A 20,350-nucleotide genomic window follows, 5' to 3' on the forward strand; every position below is an offset into this window, starting at 1 on the left:
CTTCTGAAGCCACAAGAAAAGAAAAATATACTTCATTTGCCAAAATGTGTGTGGAAATGGATTTATCGGGAGCTCTACTGGATGAGGTGATCTTGGAAGTTTTTGATGAAGAATGGGTGCAAACAGTAGATTATGAGCACATTTCGTTCAGATGTCGCAGATGTCATGAACATGGACACCTTCTCAGAGATTGTCCACTCAGTAAAGTAGTAAGCAAGAGCAAAAATAACACAATGAAGGAAACATACAGCTTTCAGAAAGTGGTGAATCGTGGAAAGGGCGGTAAAAGAGGACCAAAACAACATCAAGATGAAGGTCAACAAATCAGTCAGAACAAATTCCAAGTGCTTGAGGAGATGAAGAGATCTCAAAAGAAGATCAAGCAATGGAAGGAAGTCCTGCGGACAAGGAATCTGAAGAAAACCGGGAAAACACACAGGACATCAATTATCAGAAGGAAGCCATAATGAATGATGCAAAACTGGAGATGGATCAGGAAATGACCCAAAATGAGATGGACCTGGAGGATCATGAACTACAAGAAATTCTTGATAAAGAGAACCTAGATCTGGAAGGGTTCGATACAGGGAACCACGGGAGGAGTAGATTTGTTACCACAAGAAGAACTCAATAAAATACAACAGTTGTTTCTATGGAAATCACAGGCTGGCTGCTAAAATACCTAGAGTCAGTCAGATGAACATCACTGTTCATTGGCGTGAGTACAGCGGATACCATAGTTCCTTAATTAATGGAGAGCCTCTCTTCTTTTCTGGGATCTAGGTTCAGGCAAGAAAGTTGAGCAGGCATGGAAGGAATCCTTGTTTTACCGGCAACCGGAATCTTTACATTTTTGGGCCTCGTAGAGTAAAACTGCTTCCTTGGCGGTTTTTGGATGTTCGCATCGCTCTAAAGTGGGAAACGGTTTTAGCAATTTTGCAGCGATCCCATCCAACAACCTACATGTGGCAGATAGAGGGTTTGGAAAACTGCCCTCCATCACACACTAACATCTGGTCCGCTTGTTTGGTGCGATATTATGCTCTTCCATTGGATTTCTCTATGTGGATCAACAGTCAAGATTGTTCGCGTCAAAGGGACTCTGCCGGGGACAGAATTGCGGGAGATCTCGCGGGCTACTGGGGGCGAGTGGCAATTTTGGGTTATTTTGAATTCGGGTTCGGATTCACTGTTATCTTCCGTGCATGTTGAGCCTTGAGGTTGGAATTGGTGGATTTCGGGAGATTCACATGCGCGAAGTTTATTCCACCATTCGGACTCGAAATCCGTTTAGTGTGGTTTCTATTATTTCATCGGGTCCATTTTTGGAATCTAAGAATATGCCTTTTTTGGCTCTGATTTGCGTCTCATCCGTCAGAACTTTGCAAACGGATTGGCCGGTTTAGGCTTTTGTTTGTATTTTGAAGGTCTCACAGTTAAATTTGTGGGCCCGTGGCCCGGATGTTAAGCTTTTGGCTTGGTACCCAAGCCCTGAGTGGATAGTTGACTCTATGTCCCTCAGGTCTCTTTGGGTAGTTGTATTATATGTAATTTGTTTCTTTGTTTCTAATGAATAGAAGGTACGAATCTTGCTTCAGTAAAAAAAAGAATTTAAGTTAGTCGTCCCCATAATATCATTGTTCACCCTAGCTTACATACTTAATATTAAACAATGAACCAACTTAACTAAGTTGATGCACCCCGCATCTTTGCTTTATTAGAAGCATAAGTTAGAGGCTTATTTAGCCTAATAACACCCCTCTTTTTTAATTAAGTAGATTATGAGAGTCCTTTACCAGATCTCAAGGTATGTGGTTATAGATGATAATGCGTCATTGAGAAAGGTAACTTTTAAGTGTAAAAGCATAGGTTGAGGCTTCTCGAGTCTAATAATACCCCTCGTTTTTTTGTATTTTACATAAGTAGATTGGAGAGGTCTTCACCATGAGATGTCATGGTATTGAAAGTTGAGAGTGAATTTTTCAAAAAGTAATATTAAGTTTAAGTTATTGTGAACAATATATAAATTATTGTAGATATTCACCCGAAGTAATTTATTATAGCCTACATTGTCATTTTTGAATTTTTATTATTTAATTTATTTTTTGAATTTAAATTTTGTTTATTATTTTATTATTCAAATATTTGAAAATAATTTTAAAAAATAATAAGTAAATGGAAATATTAGTTATATGATTTAATAAAAGATGTAATTTATAAAATATGATATCAGAGAAATCTAATTAAAAAGCAGACTTATATTCTATTATATTTTATTTAATTATGAAACTTTACATACAGAAAAACGAGTATTTATTACAAAGTTTTTTTTGACATTGTATTCTAAATGGTTCTTATGTTATGCTCTTAAATCTAACTCTCAGATGCTCTACTCTACCACGAGACAATACAATGCTAGAAAGATGGAACCCCCTCTTTCTAGTGACCTGGTGTTTAACATAGTTTGATAATGATTTCAGATTAGGGTTTTCACATCTGTCAACACTTCGTTAGTGTTAAATACATATAAATATTTAAACCCATAAAAGAAAAAAATGTAAGTGAATATAAAAATCATATAATTTAATACAAGATATAACTCAGGGGATATCATATAAAAGAAAACCTAATTAGAAGGTGAGGCTTATACTCTACTCTTTTTTATTTAATTATGGAAATAGAAATACAAAGAAAGGGGTATTTACGATCGATTTGCCTATGACATTGTTGTCTATATGGTTGTTGCAAATTATCTTTCTCCTTTGTTTTGATCTCAAATCCCACTCCTAGATGTTGTGCTCAACTATGTTTTAGTACAATCCTAAAAAGATGGAACCCCTTCTCTTCCTAGTGACGTAGTATTTAACATAGCTTGGAAACTATTTAAGGTTTAGGGTTTTCACATTTTTCAAGCCACTATTAGTGTTATGGTTTTGGACCTTTTAGGATCTTCTTGAATGTCCACACGTGACTAACTCCACATATCTAAGTAATGGTGTTGATGCAGCATCCACTTGGTACCACCATATGAACAAGTTAGCTGAACTTGTGGGAGGCATAGCTTCTGCATATGAAATTTGATTAAGGTGATTTTCACATTGTTTGAAAGCTAGAATTGGTGTGTAAAACGACATCAAGAGGCAGAGAGCTATGCTCACAAAGGTTTCACTCATTTCATATCCCAAAATAACTTTAGAGGGCTTTAAATTCTAAATCTCAAAATTAAGACATATCATAAAATATGTCACAAAAGATAATTCCTCCAATTTTTCTACCCAAAAAATATCAAAATAAATAACAAGTTATCCAATAATTCATTTTAAATCAGTTAAAAAAAATGTTTCATTTCAATTTTTATTTGTAGAATTTATTTTAAAGTATATTCAGGTGAAACAAGAATTGGAATGTTTTGTGTAGCATTGTCTTGTTATTCTTAATATGAAAAAGTAAAGTATTTATGTATTCTTAAAATGGAATGTGTGTCACTTTTGTGGTGAGGAGAGGAATGTGTATAAAAAGAAATTACATACATAAAGCAAAATGAAAAATAAAGTGTTACTTTCCCTTTAAGTTAAGCTATGTGATCGATCAAACAAGGAAAATATTTTAGTTTGTTTTGCGTATGATAAAAGGTCCTATGAAGACCTATTCGTCCTTTCCACTCTATAAGTAACTGGGCCTTGCGGAGATATCTTTTGTGACGGGTACTGGGGCTACGTCCCGAAAGAACTGGTGACGCTTCCAGCAGCCAAAAAATGACGGGTACTGGGGCTACGTTCCGAAAGAACTCGTGACGCTTCCAGCAGCCAAAAAATGACGAGTACTGGGGCTACGTCCCAAAAGAACTGGTGACGCTTCCAGCAACGAAAAGAATCAACCAAGGTATTGAATGAGGCTTTAGTGCTTCCCACACCTCCACCTATAGGGAAAGATGCCCTAAAATTTGGCCAGTAGGATACCTTCGTCTCACGGAGGCAGTCGAGTCTTTAGCTTCTTGGTAATCGGTTATCAGTACCGAGCACTATACAGGTTGGGTAGCCCCATATAGTACCGCACGCACTGAGCCTAAGCCGAACCCCCTCTGAATCGGGTCTCTGTGCTGCCTGGGTTGTCTTTTTCGTGGACTGATTGAAGGATTTGAAGCACCCTAAAAGACAACTTCTATGTTTCAAAATGTAACATGACCATGGCGGCTTATTGGATGCCTACTCCCAACAGTCCTAACCTAAACTATAAATTATTTTGTGGCCCATGTGGGGAAATTTAGTTTGTTCAAGTTATGATTGCTTTTACGTGTCTTCCTTCACTTATGGTGTGAAAAATTAAGCTTAAATAAACTAAGTACAAAAGGTTTTTACACTTGATTCCCTTTGTTCAAAGTTTAGAGTAGCTTAGTGTGTGTAGTGAAATGTGTGTGTAAGTGACAGAGTGAACATACAAAGTTTGTAGTCATGTGGATATTCGATGATCCTTTTCAAATTCGTCTACTTACACTAAATTATGTTTGTTCCTTACCTGCAAATAAAATAATGTGTGGTTGATGGGCCACTTGCTTCCTTCCTATTACACTATGTGAGCCTAAAAAGGGAGATGAAAAACTGAGTGCTTTGAGAAAGATTTCAGATGCAAACCCAAGATCGTCTAAAAGACGCAAGGGATTCGGGAAGTAGGGGCTACTCCCTTTCTTTAATAACACCAGTTCCTAGTCCCAATGCTAATGAAGTAAAGATGCTTTGGTTAGTAAAAAATATGAGTGAATTATGGGCCACTTACTCCTTTGCTAATTAAGCTATGTGACTTGGGTAAAATAGCAAAACAAATTGAAAAAATGTGTGGATTATGGCCACTTACTTTTCCCCTTAATTAAGCTATGTGTGAAATGTAAAAATTTTAAAGTAAAGGCTAAGTAATTGCCCTTCTAATACTGATTATTAAAACAATCTGAACTATATGGAAAAAAATTGCAGAGGTGAAGGCAATTCACTAAAGGTTGCCAGTCACCCACGAAAAAAAAATTACAATGATTGTTTTTGTTCTTTGTAAACTGTGGGGTTAGGCTCTGCACAAGCGAGCGAACCGTGTGTCAATCTGCAAGAAAATGATAAGTGTTAAGCCAAATTATAGATATTAAGAGTGAGAATGATTATAAGCAATATGCATTATCAATGTTCTAAATTTAAACTTATATGATTAAAGAACAACGTATTTTATAAATGATACTATACTAGAAATAATTTGACTAAAATTTACAATCTCACTAAAACAAATTAGTATTGAAGAACTAAAGGCAAAATTTATACCTTTACCATAAATTCAGTTAAATTAAATGACATCCTAAGCAATAACACAAGGCCATGTGCAAGAAAATTAAAGTAGAGTATAAAGAAGTATGAGAGTACTTTGTAAAATAAATGTAGAGATAAAAAATTATACTAATTATATGTTATTAGTCAATCCAAAATGCATTATCTAATATTTTTTCTCAAAACTTTGGAAATGAGTTGCATACTTATGAGTCGCATACTTATGCTTGTGCTCATAATTTTGAAGCAGAAACTATTCAAATAAAAGAATTATATTTTTTGAGGCCTAGTTTAAAGAGATAATTATTTAGTATGACCCGTAATGAAATTGTAATGTTCCATCATTTAAATTATATATTTAAATATGATATAGATTTAATACATTAAATTTTTTATGATATATTCCTTTAAATAAATTCAATAATCTAAAATTATAATTATCTCAATTTCGTTCCATCATTTAAATTATATATTTAAATATGATATAGATTTAATACATTAAGTTTTTTATGATATATTCCATTAAATAAATTCAATAATCTAAAATTATAATTCTCTCAATTTCACACGGTGAATTAAAAAATCTTAAAAAACAAAAAATCTGATTAAATATAAAAAAATTAATGCATCAAAAAAATTATGATGCATTCCATTAAATAAACTTAACAATTTAAAATTATAATTATCTTAGTTTCACACACTGAATTAAAAAATCTTAAAAAAATAAAAAAATAACAGCATTAAACTACATTTCATATTAAAATTTATAATGAATTATATAAATATCATTAAACTCATCATAGAATTTAGGTAAAGAAATAAAAAATTTAAAAAAGAAACAACTCGTAAAATTTAATAATTTTAATAATTACCTTTTTAATTTTGGATAATCTTTTACAGTATTTAACTAACGAAGGAGGAATTGCACACTATGAATCCTTAGTATCCTATCCATGTTGGAGAGGGTAATTTTTTTTTTTTTTTTCCAAATTTCTAGCACTGTTTTTTTGATTGGTCCTACTGATGGGGATGAACAAAAATGAGTCTAATCCTATATCCAATATAATTCTATGTATAGTACTCAAAACTGTCAATGTAAGAAGTGTATGTATGAATTTGGGGTAATACTTTGAAAAACTGAACGCATTGTTCTTTGTCTTGTAAACTTCTCTTGATTTGTCTGTAGATCTTCCAGTGTACCATCCACCATAGTTGTAGACTTCTAGTGCCAATAGTAACCCAAAAATGTCTTTGCACCATCCACACTAGGGAAATAAGGTGGTTCAAAATATATCTGACGCAGGGCATCACAAGCACCTAGATATGATGGACCCTTCATTTCAATGCTACCCATGGCTGTTACTACCAGCTGCTGATATGAGAAGAAAAACCTTTTCACCGCGGCTTCTATTGCCTGCAAGGCCAGCAGAACATGTATTGTTGCAACATGATAAGCACCTGAAGTGTTATGTGAGCAAAGTCCATGTGAATGAAACAAATGCATAAGTGCCTCTTGGAGCCTTGATCCACCCTTTGGATTAGCCTCAACACCCATGACTTTGGGCACCAGATGCCTTAGTTCCTTGCATGCATTTGTAAGGTCTCTAAGGGGGGCAGACCGAAGGCAATATGCGCGTGCAAGCGTACTAGTGTTGCTAATTGCCAACTGGTGTTTAAGGCAAAGGAAATCATCTGGGTCCATCACTAGAAGCAAATTCACAATTTCTGTGAGCATGTTCCACATCCTTTCAACCATCCAACAGTCTGTGGATGCTCCTACGAAATCCCCAGAGTCTATTCTTTCATATACTTTGTGCAACAATTCTTGGCCTACAAATACCCAGGCCTCAAAGATCTGGAGGACATTGCAAAGTTTGGCATCTTCTGGATTATGGAACTGTTTATGTTGTTTTAAAGAGTGCAAATATCTTGGCTTGCAGATTCTATCATATTCAAGAAGAGGCTTACCTGACATATTTGGTTCCCCCAGACCTAAAGTGAAGGGAGTCCTCTGCATATGGCCTTCAATGGCAAGCCATATTCTAGAAACCATAGCTTCAGCGCTTTTCCATGTACCCAAACGACGAAGTAAGCTCTCTTCACTTGTTCTGCTAACCACAGGTAAAGCACCAGGTCTCTGCCATACCTCATGGAAAACTTTCCATGAGAGAACACCACTACTTATTGACAACTGAAGAGTGGGAACCTGCTTGTCATTTTCACAAATCATTGAAATCAACTCAATCTGGGAACTAATTAAGGATTCAAGCCTTCTCTTCCATTCCTCTTTGTCAATGTAAGTCCTTGTGTCACAGAGGACAGACGAAAAAAACCGAAAAGTAATCTCCAATGACTGTAAGGCAGCGTTTACCAACCCCTCTCTAGACCAACCAGGCCATTCCTTGAATTTCCACATGGCACTGAGCTCGGGGAGATGCACATACTGCTCGTAACCCGCACACTCCATGGGGGAGGGCTCTATGGATTCTTCAACAAAGGCAAAATAGGATGCCATTTATTTACAGGACATATTTTTTCCCTGCGAACATAACCAGGAGAGTAAAGACACTAATGCTCTCCATATACCATAATCTAAAAAGAACAACATAATAATAGAATAAACACTAAAATCCATTTTAAACACTAAAATTTTGAAAACTGGAATAGAATAAAATGTTCTTAAATCCATGATATATTTAAAAAGTTGTATATAATATGTTACTAGACAGAAAACATATCTATTTGTTGCAACTCAACTTTTTCTGTAGATGATAAAAACTCAACACATAAATAATGAAAAGAGTTAAATAATGTCAACACATAAATATATATTTTTCCAGTTAACAAAGTGAATAGATATAAGCTAAATATATGGTGGTTGGACTGTTGGCACTTAAATTCTGAGCACATTACTGTTGCACATCCGGAAAGGACAAAGTCTCTAAGTGCTTTCATCAACTGATTTTAGTCTGAATATCTAAAGTGTTAATATTTAATGTAAATAATGTCAACTCTCATTTCTTTACTTCTCCATTTCTTCCTATGACATCAGATGCTTCTGCTGTTTCCATGTGTACCTCATTTCTTTATTTCTCCATTTATACTTATTAGATCAAATTTATCTACTGTTTCCACTGTGTATATATACTCACAGTGTTAATAACTAAACAGATTCCTTAACAGCAATATTCCACATTTATTAGACTATGCAATTGTTTTGTGATTTTTTACTATGGTTTTCCATTTCTCCATCCAAATAGATGACACCAGATTCATCTACCGATTCCACTGCGTATAATATACCTACAGTATTCATAATTCATTTGTATAATATAAAATTGAATGAAATGAGGATAGATGATTTGCTGTAAGATTTTGCGGATATAGGAAACACGAATACTTATTAATCAAACATTTAATTGAAAATTTTTACGATCCTAAAGCAGATTTTTGAGAAAAACAAGTCATTAGGAGAAAAATTTGAATCGTAACAAAATTATAATTATATTCAAAAATTTAAATCTTTTTTTATCAGGTTGGAAAAAATAAATTAATAAAAATATTTGAGCGAGGAAAAACTTCTATCTATTTAGAATCTTTAAATGCTTGCTTACTGCATTTACGATATTTAAATGCTTTCGGTCACAAGATATTTGACTAAACATGCAGAAAAAAGATTCTTTAAAACTTTAACTTTCCGTCACTGGGAAGAAATTTCGATTTTCCTAACTAAAATTCCAGAACACGGTTCTTCATTGCCTCATAAAATTTTGCGAGCGCTGACTTCATCAAAACCCTAATTTTTTTAAAATTCATCTAATGAATGAAACTTGAACCTTTTATTAATCAAATTCCAACCAAAATACGATTTTTAGAGCCATTTGGCTTGGGAATACTCCTTATAATTAACCGTGACCAGGACTGATGCTTGTGAGAATGATGAACAAGATTCTTCATGGCACCGCATTCTTGAGGAGTCAAATAAAATTTATTCTGAACTGTGAGTCCAGTTGCAATCTAAATTTGGCCATATATTACTGCTCCAGAATAAATTTGCTATCTTTTACGAGACAGTTTGGCGGAGTGAGCAAATCGAGCTGTAATCTCTGAATCTTTAAAATATATTTAAATCTTTAAATCAATCGAAACGTGTTTTGGAATCTGTGCTAAAACAATTACAGATCATTAACCAGGGAAGAGTTCATAAAACATAAAATGTCGTTGGGAATCTATTCGAAATGCTAGGGCTTTGTCGCGTTGCATATGGCTTTTTAAAATACGGCTTCGAGGCATGAAAAGGATGCGCACTAACCTTGCGAAAAGCAATTTTCGATCACCAATGGCCAGCGGCATATAGTTTCAAACTTTCGGTAAAAGCTCCTCTGTTATTGAAATTCTGAGCTGTATATATCTGATAGGAATTCATAAAACCGCAAACAAGAGTACCTGTAACACCCTGAACGTATAATTTTCATTGTATCAACCCTTTTCACAGAACCGCAAAGGGGAAAGCCCCACATTTTTCAGTAGCTGTTTCATGAATTCTATATTATGGTTGTATCATGGCCGTGTGATGTAATATTGTATCGAAAGAAGTCAGCTGTTTATGTTTTATGTGTGTATTTTTAACACCTGATAAAATATTTTTACAATTGCAGAAGTATGCGCTGAAATTACTGAAGATTGGGAGGAATTTCGCGCCGGCTAGGTTGCTACTGCCACTGCTAGACCATGCTGAAAAAGAAAGGTATGCAGGGGTATACGATAATACCTGTATACGCGCAAGACAGAGGTCGAAAGAGCGTTTGAAATCTTCCGTCCTCAAAGCGCTGCATGCACTGAATCACCTTCTGTAACCTCTCCTCTGTTCGCCGGAGTTCAATGGTTGTAACCTCTCCTCTGTTCGCTGGAGTTCAATGCGTGAATTGTCTTGGAGTTTGAATTGCCGGGAGTTTGGATTGCCTGGAGGATGGTTGGTACCATTCGTAAATGCCGTAAATGTGCCTCAGGTTGGTAAATGTGCCTCATCAATACGCCAGAGTGGAGGCTAAATTGGAGGCGGGCAGGGTCGATGGGCAGGAGCACGGCAGACGGCAGAGTCGCTGGAGCTGCGTGACCTGTAATCGTCGGAGAGGAATGCATGCCTAGATCCATGGTTAAGCATGTAAAGGCGCCATGACGTCAAGGAGGCTGTCTGCCGTTGTCAGAGGGAATAGGAACTACCGTATTTCGATACCGCAGGAACAATAATGAACCATCACAACTTTCTTTTACCCTAAAAATGTCTTGTCAATAAAATAAGTTGTACAGCAAATGATCTGCAACAAATAATTACAAAATAAAACCTAAGCTCTCCATCAATCACCATGCAAAAAAATATATAATTAATATAATTAAAAAATAAATTATTTTTTTATTATAAAATTAACATTACAAAAGTGGTTTGATTTTTGGTCAAAGAATAATTATTTCAAATTCAACGAATGAACGATTGCGTTATACCTGCCATGGGAACGCATAATAACATGATAACATTTTAGTGATAATTTTTTCACCAGGGTTTTATAACAAGATAAAATTTTGATGAATTGATTATTTTTTTATGATTTCTAAATATATAAACAATTTTAGAATTTTGAAACACTTCAAAATACTTAACATGTACAAATTTAAATATTTAAATATATCATTATAAGGAGAGGCATACTTATTTCAAAATCATGGTTTGTAAAAAATCGCGTAAAATAGGTTTTTTTGAAATAAATATAATATAAATGTTAAAAATTCAATATCAGTGGGAATATTCTTCCTGGTTTAAAATTCAAGAGCTATTTTTTAATTAACATTAATTAATTTTTTAATTGATTTTAATGAGATATCCGTAAGCTACCCATATGTTAATGTGGCTAAGAAATCATTTCAATTTACACAATGACTATGATTACAAGAATCATTTCAATATCAAGATAATCTAGATTATTATCTATAATATTTAAAATTAAACCTACTTTAATACAAAACTTTTCGGATAAAAAATGACCACTAATTAATCGGTGAACACTAGCCATATCGGAACTTCGGATTCTTAAAACAAATACGCCTCTGCGCACGTCCAATGTGATCTTTACTATGATGGCAGGGGTACTACTACTAAAATACGCCTCACTTGGAATATTTGAGGACGAACGCTTTGAGAACATCTTCACTGTGTTTGCCAAAGACACGGATGCATGCCTCCCTTGCCTGCACTGCCTTCTGTTGCGTTAAAAATGCTTCATTTTCATCCCCCATCAAAAGATTGAAATTCTTGAACATTCCCGCGGCCAGTTCCAGATTTAGGACGTCCCCAGGCGCAGTGGTTTGAATGGCCTCCATAATTTTGTGCCAGGAAGGAAAGCTGCCATTCAACATGGCGGAAAGGAAGTTTCGGGACTCTGTTGCTGCTACTAGATATGGACATACAAACGATGCACGAATCCAGAGCCTCTCTTCTTCAGTTTTTAACACGTGGGAACTCCGGATGATCTCCTCTGCCTCTACAGAAAGGCTCAAGTACTCTGCGCCTGCCTGAATATCCACATCAGAGAGCTATTGACGACACCTTGCAGAAATCAATTCGTCAAATCTTTGGGTAATTATAGGCTCCAGTGATGTCCAGAAAGAGTGTTCCAGAATACATCTCCTGCACTTGCAGATGAAGCCCCAGTTCTTGAACCTGGCTTGGCGCTGCGGTAAGGGAACCAGGACATCGAGGTAAGGAATGGTAGTCTCTTCTCCTCTCTCGATAGGCTTAGACGCATGGATAAACATGGCGCTTCCCACTTCCAGCCAGCTCGAGTTCGGCAAGCAGGAATGGTTAATGAAAGACGGCAGCAGCCAGAGACCGTTAAAACAGTCTTGCTGACGGAGATTGGCTTCATAGATTCTTGATTTTGAAGCAAACATTTGTACGGCTCCACCGAATGCGTTCAGACTTATAATATTCCGAATGCGGTTAACATCCACCTGCAAATTTTCATTTTGTTCTCCTGGACTTTCCGTTTTAAACAGATCAATGGCTGGAGCATCCAAGCTGCAAGGCATAGGGGAATCCTGTAAACTATACACCTGACGGAGCAATCTCTGTGATTTCCTGACAGCACTGACGACAGCGGACAAGTGATCTTCTCGAGTCGCGGTAGTACGGTTGGCAAAGGCGCTCTCATAAACAACTCGGACAGCGTTGCTTACCAGCAACAGCTGCCCCGTCTTTATTTTTCGGGTGGCGTAGAGTCCTCTTCCGCGGCCGTCTTCGGTCATCTTGATCTCCACAGAGCCCACGAAATCAGCCACTTCCTGAGGAGTAGATCCACGTCCGAGCAGATAGTCCGAAATGTCATACTTGCCATTCAAGCTCTGGGCGTAGAAAGTCTTGGCCTGGCCTAGTGCCGCTTGTATTTCCCTCTGCCCGGGACTGGTCTTGTCTGCTTTCTTCAAACACTCGCATGCCGCCCCAAAATGCCGCAGCCCGAGAAGAGCCCGGCCTTTCCTGTATAGCGTTTTGAGATGCCCGGGATCGATCCGAAGGGCGTCGTCCGAATCCTTCAACGCCGATCTGAATTCTTTTATCTGCAACCACGTCTCTGCCCTGTTGGAATACGCAAGTAGAAGGCCGTTGACGATGCTATTATTAGCATTGGAGGAGCCCTCCTTGAGCTGAATCAGAGCGGCGTCAATGCATCTCGTATAATACTCGGCCGACGCTTCCCAGTTCTGTTCTCTGAAGCACCTGTTACCTTATTTTCTCATGTTTTCCACATCCACATGGAGCAGGCTCTCCGTCCGCTTCCCCTTCTCAGTCATGACCTTAACAACGTTGGCGGGGTTGTCGACGCGGATAAGAAGGCCATCGTCGGCAGTGACTTTAAAATAGGGCTCCTTGACGGCCACCGTGGCACCCGGCTCCTTGACGGCCACCGTGGCACCCTTGGGGTAAAGCCTCTTGACGTCCGCCCCCAAGGGAGCGACGTTGTAGATTTCCAGCCTGACGGCTAGTCCATTATTGTCTTCGAGCAATGTCACGATACTGCATATCTTGTGGGCATCTGCGCACAACATCCCATAAACCACGCGTCCTCGATGGACCTCCCCGACCTTCAACTAGTCGAAGGAAATGGGGTTCAGCTTTTCCAGCGGAGCCGAACAAGCTGGGCCACCGCTGCTAATTGGGTTAGTGACGGATGAGCGTATCTGTACAGTGCCTTCTGCTGGGGACCTCAGCTGACGGCCGATATCATCGTGAAGCTGGAGGAGGGCTCGCTTATCGAATCTTTCTGAGGCGTGTTTGACGGCAGCTCGCTGCTGCAATAACTGGAAGGCCGCCATTAAACCACACATATCCTCCATCCTTTTAATGTCTTCTTCTTCTCCTTTCCTCTATCCCCTTTACCACGTTCTCCAATTTTCCTGTGGTGCAGCTCTATGATGTGCCAAATTTATATTTAAAAAAGACGGGAGGTTTGCTCTCACATTTAACCAAAGCTAAACCCTTCACACAATTGATGCAACGATTCCTCTGCTTATTTCATAAGAAGTCCAGCCACTTTCTTCACGGAGACTAAAGACGGTTCCTTCCTCAATTTAAATACGAGAGGCCTGCTCTCACATTTAATTAAAGCTAAACCCTTCACAGGAGTGATGCAACGATTCCTCTGCTTCTTTCATAAGAAATCCAGCCACTTTCTTCACGGAGACTAAAGATGGTTCCTTCCATCCTTCACTGTAAGATGAGGTAGTTCCTTGCTCATGTAAAAGTTACTCCCTTCCTTTTCTTTCTCTTTTCTTTTTGTCCTATTTTTGGGAAAGAAAGGGGTTGCTGTAACGTAACGTTGCTATGCTGTGAACCGTGATTGTCGTGTCGACCGTGTACGATAATAAAAGCCGTATTCTAGTTCTATTTTCTGGAAAAGTAATGGAAATAAGCATTATTTTTTTATAAAATTTCCTTAAAAATTTGACAATTTTAAGTTAAAACATTCTGTTTCAATATTTTAGTATATTTTACAAATTTTAGATTGTGCTGAATTTATTTTTACTATTAAAAACATAATTAAAACATTCTCATTATCAAAATTAAAAAAATAAAAATAGAGATTCCTAAAAGTTTTGGCCGACGAAATTGCTGCTCCCCAGCGAACGCCTAATAAAAACAGTGTCAATAGACTTTTTATTTAGGCATTTGATTCTGCTTTATTTAAGTGGAGCACAAAGTAAACTTTAAAAAATAGGATATATTTAAAAGTTTAAAATTGTGAAAAACATTTTATATATACAATTTTAATACTTGAATTGATTATTTTAATAATTTTTGATAAATTAATTAAATTATTATTTAATAATAAAAATAATTAATAATTTTATTAATATGACGTATTTTTTAAATATATATTTTTAATATATAAATCAATTTAAAATTTCAAAAAATATACCATTTTAAATTTATCATTTATCATTTCACTAAAATTTATAATTAAATTTATCATCACCTAAATTTTTAATAAAATTAATAAATAAAATAATAAAAAACACATCAATGGGGTGAAAAATTATCTGGATGGTCAAAAGTGGCTGGAATCTAAGTAAAAAAATTTGAAAAAAATCTTGTAGAGGCAGTGTTTGAATCATGTTTTTGATGGTGGAAATGGATTCAGCACCATCAAAAACCTCTAAAACACCTAAAATTTTGAAGTTTAAAAATTGTAACTTGGGTTTACAAAAATCCTTGCCAGATTTTCTCTAAATATAACCGAAATTTCCATAACTTTCCGGGCAACTCCTCAGCGTCATTAGACTGCGCGTTATTTATTTATTCAAATAAGGTGGATTTTAAATTTATCATTTATTATTTCGCTAAAATTTATAATAAAATTAATTAAATTTATCAAATTTCTAATAAAATTAATAAATAAAATATTAAAAACACATCAATATTATTTATTTATTCAAATAAGGTGGAAAACTACGGTTTAGGGATGGAAAGTGAGTTATTTAAGCAGTTGTCTATAATGCGACTTTTTGGAAGCTTTTCCGGTGGGTTTTTCGGTCAAAATCCGGCAGCAATTTATTGGAATCGCAAGTTTGATAGCTAGTTTCTGCACAATCAAAGCATCCTAGGGGTTGTAGTTAAAAAACCATTTTAACTGCAACAAATCAAGATTTAACCTCAATTTCTTCTGTCAAAGCATCCTCGGGGTTTTCCAGGGTGCTGAATCCAAATATGCAGTTAAAAAACCATTTTAACTGCAACAAATCAAGATTTAACCTCAATTTCTTCTGTCAAAGCATCTTAGGGGTTTTCCAGGGTGCTGAATCCAAAATTTATTGGAATCGCAAGTTTGATAGCTAGTTTCTGCACAATCAAAGCATCCTAGGGGTTGTAGTTAAAAAACCATTTTAACTGCAACAAATCAAGATTTAACCTCAATTTCTTCTGTCAAAGCATCCTAGGGGTTTTCCAGGGTGTTGAATCCAAATATGCAGTTAAAAAACCATTTTAACTGCAACAAATCAAGATTTAACCTCAATTTCTTCTGTCAAAGCATCTTAGGGGTTTTTCTTCTGTCAAAGCATCTTATCTTAGGGGTTTTCCAGGGTGCTGAATTTCTTCTGTTAAAGCATCCTAGGGGTTTTCCAGGGTGCTGAACAACAAATCAAGATTTAACCTCAATTTCTTCTGTCAAAGCATCTTAGGGAACCTCATCAAGATTTAACCTCAATTTCTTCTGTCAAAGCATCTTAGGGAACCTCAATTTCTTCTGTCAAAGCATCTTAGGGGTTTTTCTTCTGTCAAAGCATCTTAGGGGTTTTCCAGGGTGCTGAATTTCTTCTGTTAAAGCATCCTAGGGGTTTTCCAGGGTGCTGAACAACAACCTCAATTGTCAAAGCATCTTAGGGGTTTTCCTTCTGTCAAAGCATCTTAGGGGTAGGGAACCTCAATTTCTTCTGTCAAAGCATCTTAGGGGTTTTCCAGGGTTTCTTGAACCTCAATTTCTTCTGTCAAGACATCTTAGGGGTTTTCCAGGGTTTCTTCTGTTAAAGCATCGGGTTTTCCAGGGTGCTTCTTCTGTCAAGTTATTTAAGAGGAGAGGGGTGTGAAGTTTCTAATATGGAGAGCCTACAATATGGTTTCATTTATGCCAAAGCGAGGTTGCCCTCCAACATATATGATATTGCTATAAAAATCCCCTCTTGTAGGTGGGATTATTTGGATGTTGCAATGAAGGGTACAATCTCATTTTTTGGTGATTATATTTTTTCTTTTTTTAGTGTGAATTTGTTTGTTATTGATCTTGATATTAAGAAAGATTGGGTTTTTGTGGGTGTTGTGTAGATGAATGGTGTATGGGCACAAAGAAATTTGAGGATTTAGAGATAATGGGGTTTGGCGTTTGTTGTAAATTGTGAAAAGGTGTACTATTAAAGCACTTCCTGGTGTAATGGATAAAGGTTATTGGTTTGAAATTTCATGGGTAAAAATCTAGCCATGCTTAGGACTCCTCTGGCCAGACCAAGTACAATTCTTTTTTGATTTTGACTAGACCAAGTACAATCCTTATTTGATTTTGACGACTTAGATACCCAAGTGCAATCCTTCTTTGATTTTAACAACTTAGATACCTCTGAATCACAACTACTCAAACTACAAATTAAATATGCGAATCATTTCAAAAATCACATAACATCATATATATAATCCAAAAAGGAGTTGTCTTTAGTGCTAATTTTTGGAAGCTTTTACGGTGGTTTTTCGTGTAATTTTTCTAAAGTCCTATGCAATTGAAGTGTCCTAAGGGTTTTCCAGGGTGCTTAATCCATATATACAGTAAAAAAACTAGTTTAAATAACACAAATCAAGATTTCACCTCAAATTTTCTACCAGATTTTGACACCAGAAAATCCAAAAATATTTATAATATAAAATATTATATTTAATTTTATAAATATGAATTGTCTACATAAACATATTTATAATATAAAATATTATATTTAATTTTATAAATATGAATGGTCTAAATAAAAATTAAAAAAAAAGTTACTAAATAATTATATATATATATATCTTTTTCTGGTAGAAAAACTAAAAAACCTAGGCATATTAAAAAGTTGTATTCACCTCATCTAAAGTATTATATATATACATAATTAATGAAGTGTAGACATCTTTTCCTTTTGGAGGAAAAGGGAAAAAACCTAGGGATCTTAAAAAGTTGAATTCACCTCCCTATGTGTTAAACATGGGGAGAATACCGAAAATATACTTATTATTACCTAATTTCACGCTTACTTTAATTATTGTTTGCTCACATGGATAAGAATTTCTTTATTTTTAAAAGATTTAAAATAAATTCTATTGGTCACATGGATAAGAATCACTTTATTTTCTAAAGATCTAAAATAAGTTTCAATCATCAAAATTTAGAATGACACTTTGTAATCACTTTTAAATAAAATTAACATATCTTTAAAGCAGTGGAATGAGATTGTAGAAAGAAATTTGGAGGATTATTTTTCTCAATGACATACATGTATCTCTTTCTAATGAGAACTCAATGTTATAAAAAGTGATGGAATAATGACGGCTTAATGTTATAAAAAGTGATGGAACTAGAAGGAAATTCATGGGACTATTTTGCTGGAAGAAAAAAAAAAAAAATTACTACTAGAAGTTACGAAGATACGAAAGAACGTTTAAAGAACATAATGAAACATTCCAATTCAATTTTTTAAAATATTGATAATTATAGTTATGGTTATTAGAGATAGAAATAGTGATTAGTTTGAATGGTTGTAATGTTGATGATAGAAGAGTGTTGGTCTAATCATGATTATTTATAATTAATTATAATTAATTATTGTTATCTTTTAATGTTTATGTTTAGTTCTTTTTAATTATGTTCAATTATTATTAAGTATAAATAGTCGACAATATTTAACCATAGTTAATTATAGGTAATAATGGTTTATTAATCTCTTTTCTAGCATATCAATTGTCAACTATTACAACCACATTAATATGTTGATTGATGTCATTTTCTGCCTTTTGTACGTGAATTGCTACCATTAGTTTTTAAAGGTGGAAAATAACATTGATCAATATATATCACCCACTTTTATTAACCATTAGTTTTTAAAGGTGGAAAATAACATTGATCAATATATATCACCCACTTTTATTAATGTGAATTTGCTAGTAATGGATGAAATGGTGCCAGCCCAAAAACATACTAAACACAAATGGCACTATAAAACTCATAAATAGTCAATCATTTGCTTCAAATTCAAATGCACAGATTTAACATAAACATATGTAATTCTCAACATCATAAATACATAGGAAACAATTAGCTAGTTAATTAGAGCCAGTTATCCTCTCGATTTACCTTGATTAGGTCAAAATTGATTAGGAGCTAGTGAGACCAAATCAAGGTCAAAGTTGTCCACATTCATGTATTGGTAACCCATGGTATTAGGCCCATGCTATTGTAATGAAATCTAATTTTACAGGGGTGTGATTAAAAAGAAACTGGTGAAAGTGAGTGAAATGTAATATTTTCATTGTCATTGTAATAAAAAACTACTAATACTTTTTTTCTACTATCTTTTATTAACAGTCCGTATGAGAGCTGCAGGTGGTGTAAGCTAGGCACTATGGAGAGTAATATAGTAAACCACATGGAGAAGTAGAATGGGGCCAATTTCACCCTATGGAAATTAGAAATGGAGGATATTCTCATTATAAAGGCTCAGTGTTTACCAATTGAGAAGTGGCAAAGAAACCCTCAACAATGACAAATGAAGCTTAGATGTTGTTGGATAGGAAGGTCATTGCTACAATTCATGAATACCTAGCAAATAGTGTCTACTTTAATGTAGCAAGTGAGAAGACAAAAGATGGGCTATGGAAGAAGTTGCATAATTTATATAATAGGAATATGACATCAAATCATTTCTTCTTGATGAAGAAGCTATATAACCTCAAGATGAAGAGGGGTGCTTCATTTTTATTTTTATTTTTCGAGGAAAAATCAATAACTTTCTATTAATAAAATAAAAATCTACATAGAGTAAATGCACAAGTGAATTTTGCCCCAGGAGACCAATGTATGTGCTTAAAACACTCATAGTAGCTAAGCTACAAAAAATAAAAAAAAACAATTAGTGTCTACTTTAATGTAGAAGGTGAGAAGACAAAAGATGGGCTATGGAAGAAGTTGCATAATTTATATGATAGGAATACGACATCAAATAATTTCTTCTTGATGAAGAAGATATATAACCTCAAGATGAAGAAGGGTGTTTCATTTTTTTTCTAGTTTTTTTTCTTTTTTCTTTTTTTAGAGGAAAAATCAATAATTTTGTATTAATAAAATAAAAATTTACATAGAGTAGATGCACAAGTGCATTCAGGAATTGTCCCAAGAGACCAGTGTATGTGCTTAAAACACTCATAGTAGCAAAGCTACAAAAAATAAAAAATTTAAATTGCATTTAGCCAGATAAACTGGTTTTTTTCTTTTGGATTTTTTGTCAAACCCCAAGTGATGGAGTTGTAGTAACAATTGCCAACTCATTATTTCTTGAAATGTTTGAGGCTTCTTTATCTGAATCTGAGCTTTCAGATACATAAGATCGCTTAGTTCCACCTATGCCTTGATTGTGGTTTTTTTTCCTCGTGTTGGTTCTCAAGAATCAGAACCATTGTTGAGTAATTTGGATTCTCTTCTTGTTTGTTCTGAACCTTCTCCTTGTCTTCTCCCTCCTCTTGAGAACCTTGTTGATTTTGTGTCTCTAGTTGTTGTTGGGTCTCATCCAATTCTTCATCCTCGTCATCTGATGAAGGAGGTTCTAGGAATTTCCATCCTTTTTTCTTTTGCGATCTATTTTGTGTTCTTTTCTTTGCTTATTTGCATGTGTTCTACAAGTGCCTTGTTTGATGGCAAATCCAGCATCTACACGCAATGTTTCAAAATCTAACCACTGTGTCCACTTGAAGTCTTAAAGTGTCAGGT

At 35.2% G+C, this 20,350-nt stretch overlaps 1 protein-coding gene and 1 pseudogene across 1 annotated transcript; both read right to left on the reverse strand.

The window, feature by feature from the left end:
* Positions 1-6,525: 6,525 nt before the first annotated feature.
* On the reverse strand, positions 6,526-7,818 carry LOC149196100 (nematode resistance protein-like HSPRO2 pseudogene; annotated as a pseudogene).
* Positions 7,819-11,465: 3,647 nt separating this feature from the next.
* On the reverse strand, positions 11,466-13,400 carry LOC149196101 (methyltransferase FGSG_00040-like). Its single transcript, XM_089408167.1, has 3 exons — positions 13,107-13,400; positions 11,981-12,998; positions 11,466-11,866 (listed from the first exon to the last, which is right to left on the reverse strand). The coding sequence occupies exons 1-3, from the start codon at positions 13,398-13,400 to the stop codon at positions 11,466-11,468; spliced, it is 1,713 nt and encodes a 570-aa protein (XP_089264293.1).
* Between the last annotated feature and the right edge of the window lie 6,950 nt (positions 13,401-20,350).

Source organism: Pinus tabuliformis, chromosome 2_2, assembly GCF_031772625.1.
Source record: "Pinus tabuliformis cultivar Carrire ecotype Pingquan chromosome 2_2, CPIR1, whole genome shotgun sequence".
NCBI lineage: Eukaryota > Viridiplantae > Streptophyta > Pinopsida > Pinales > Pinaceae > Pinus > Pinus tabuliformis.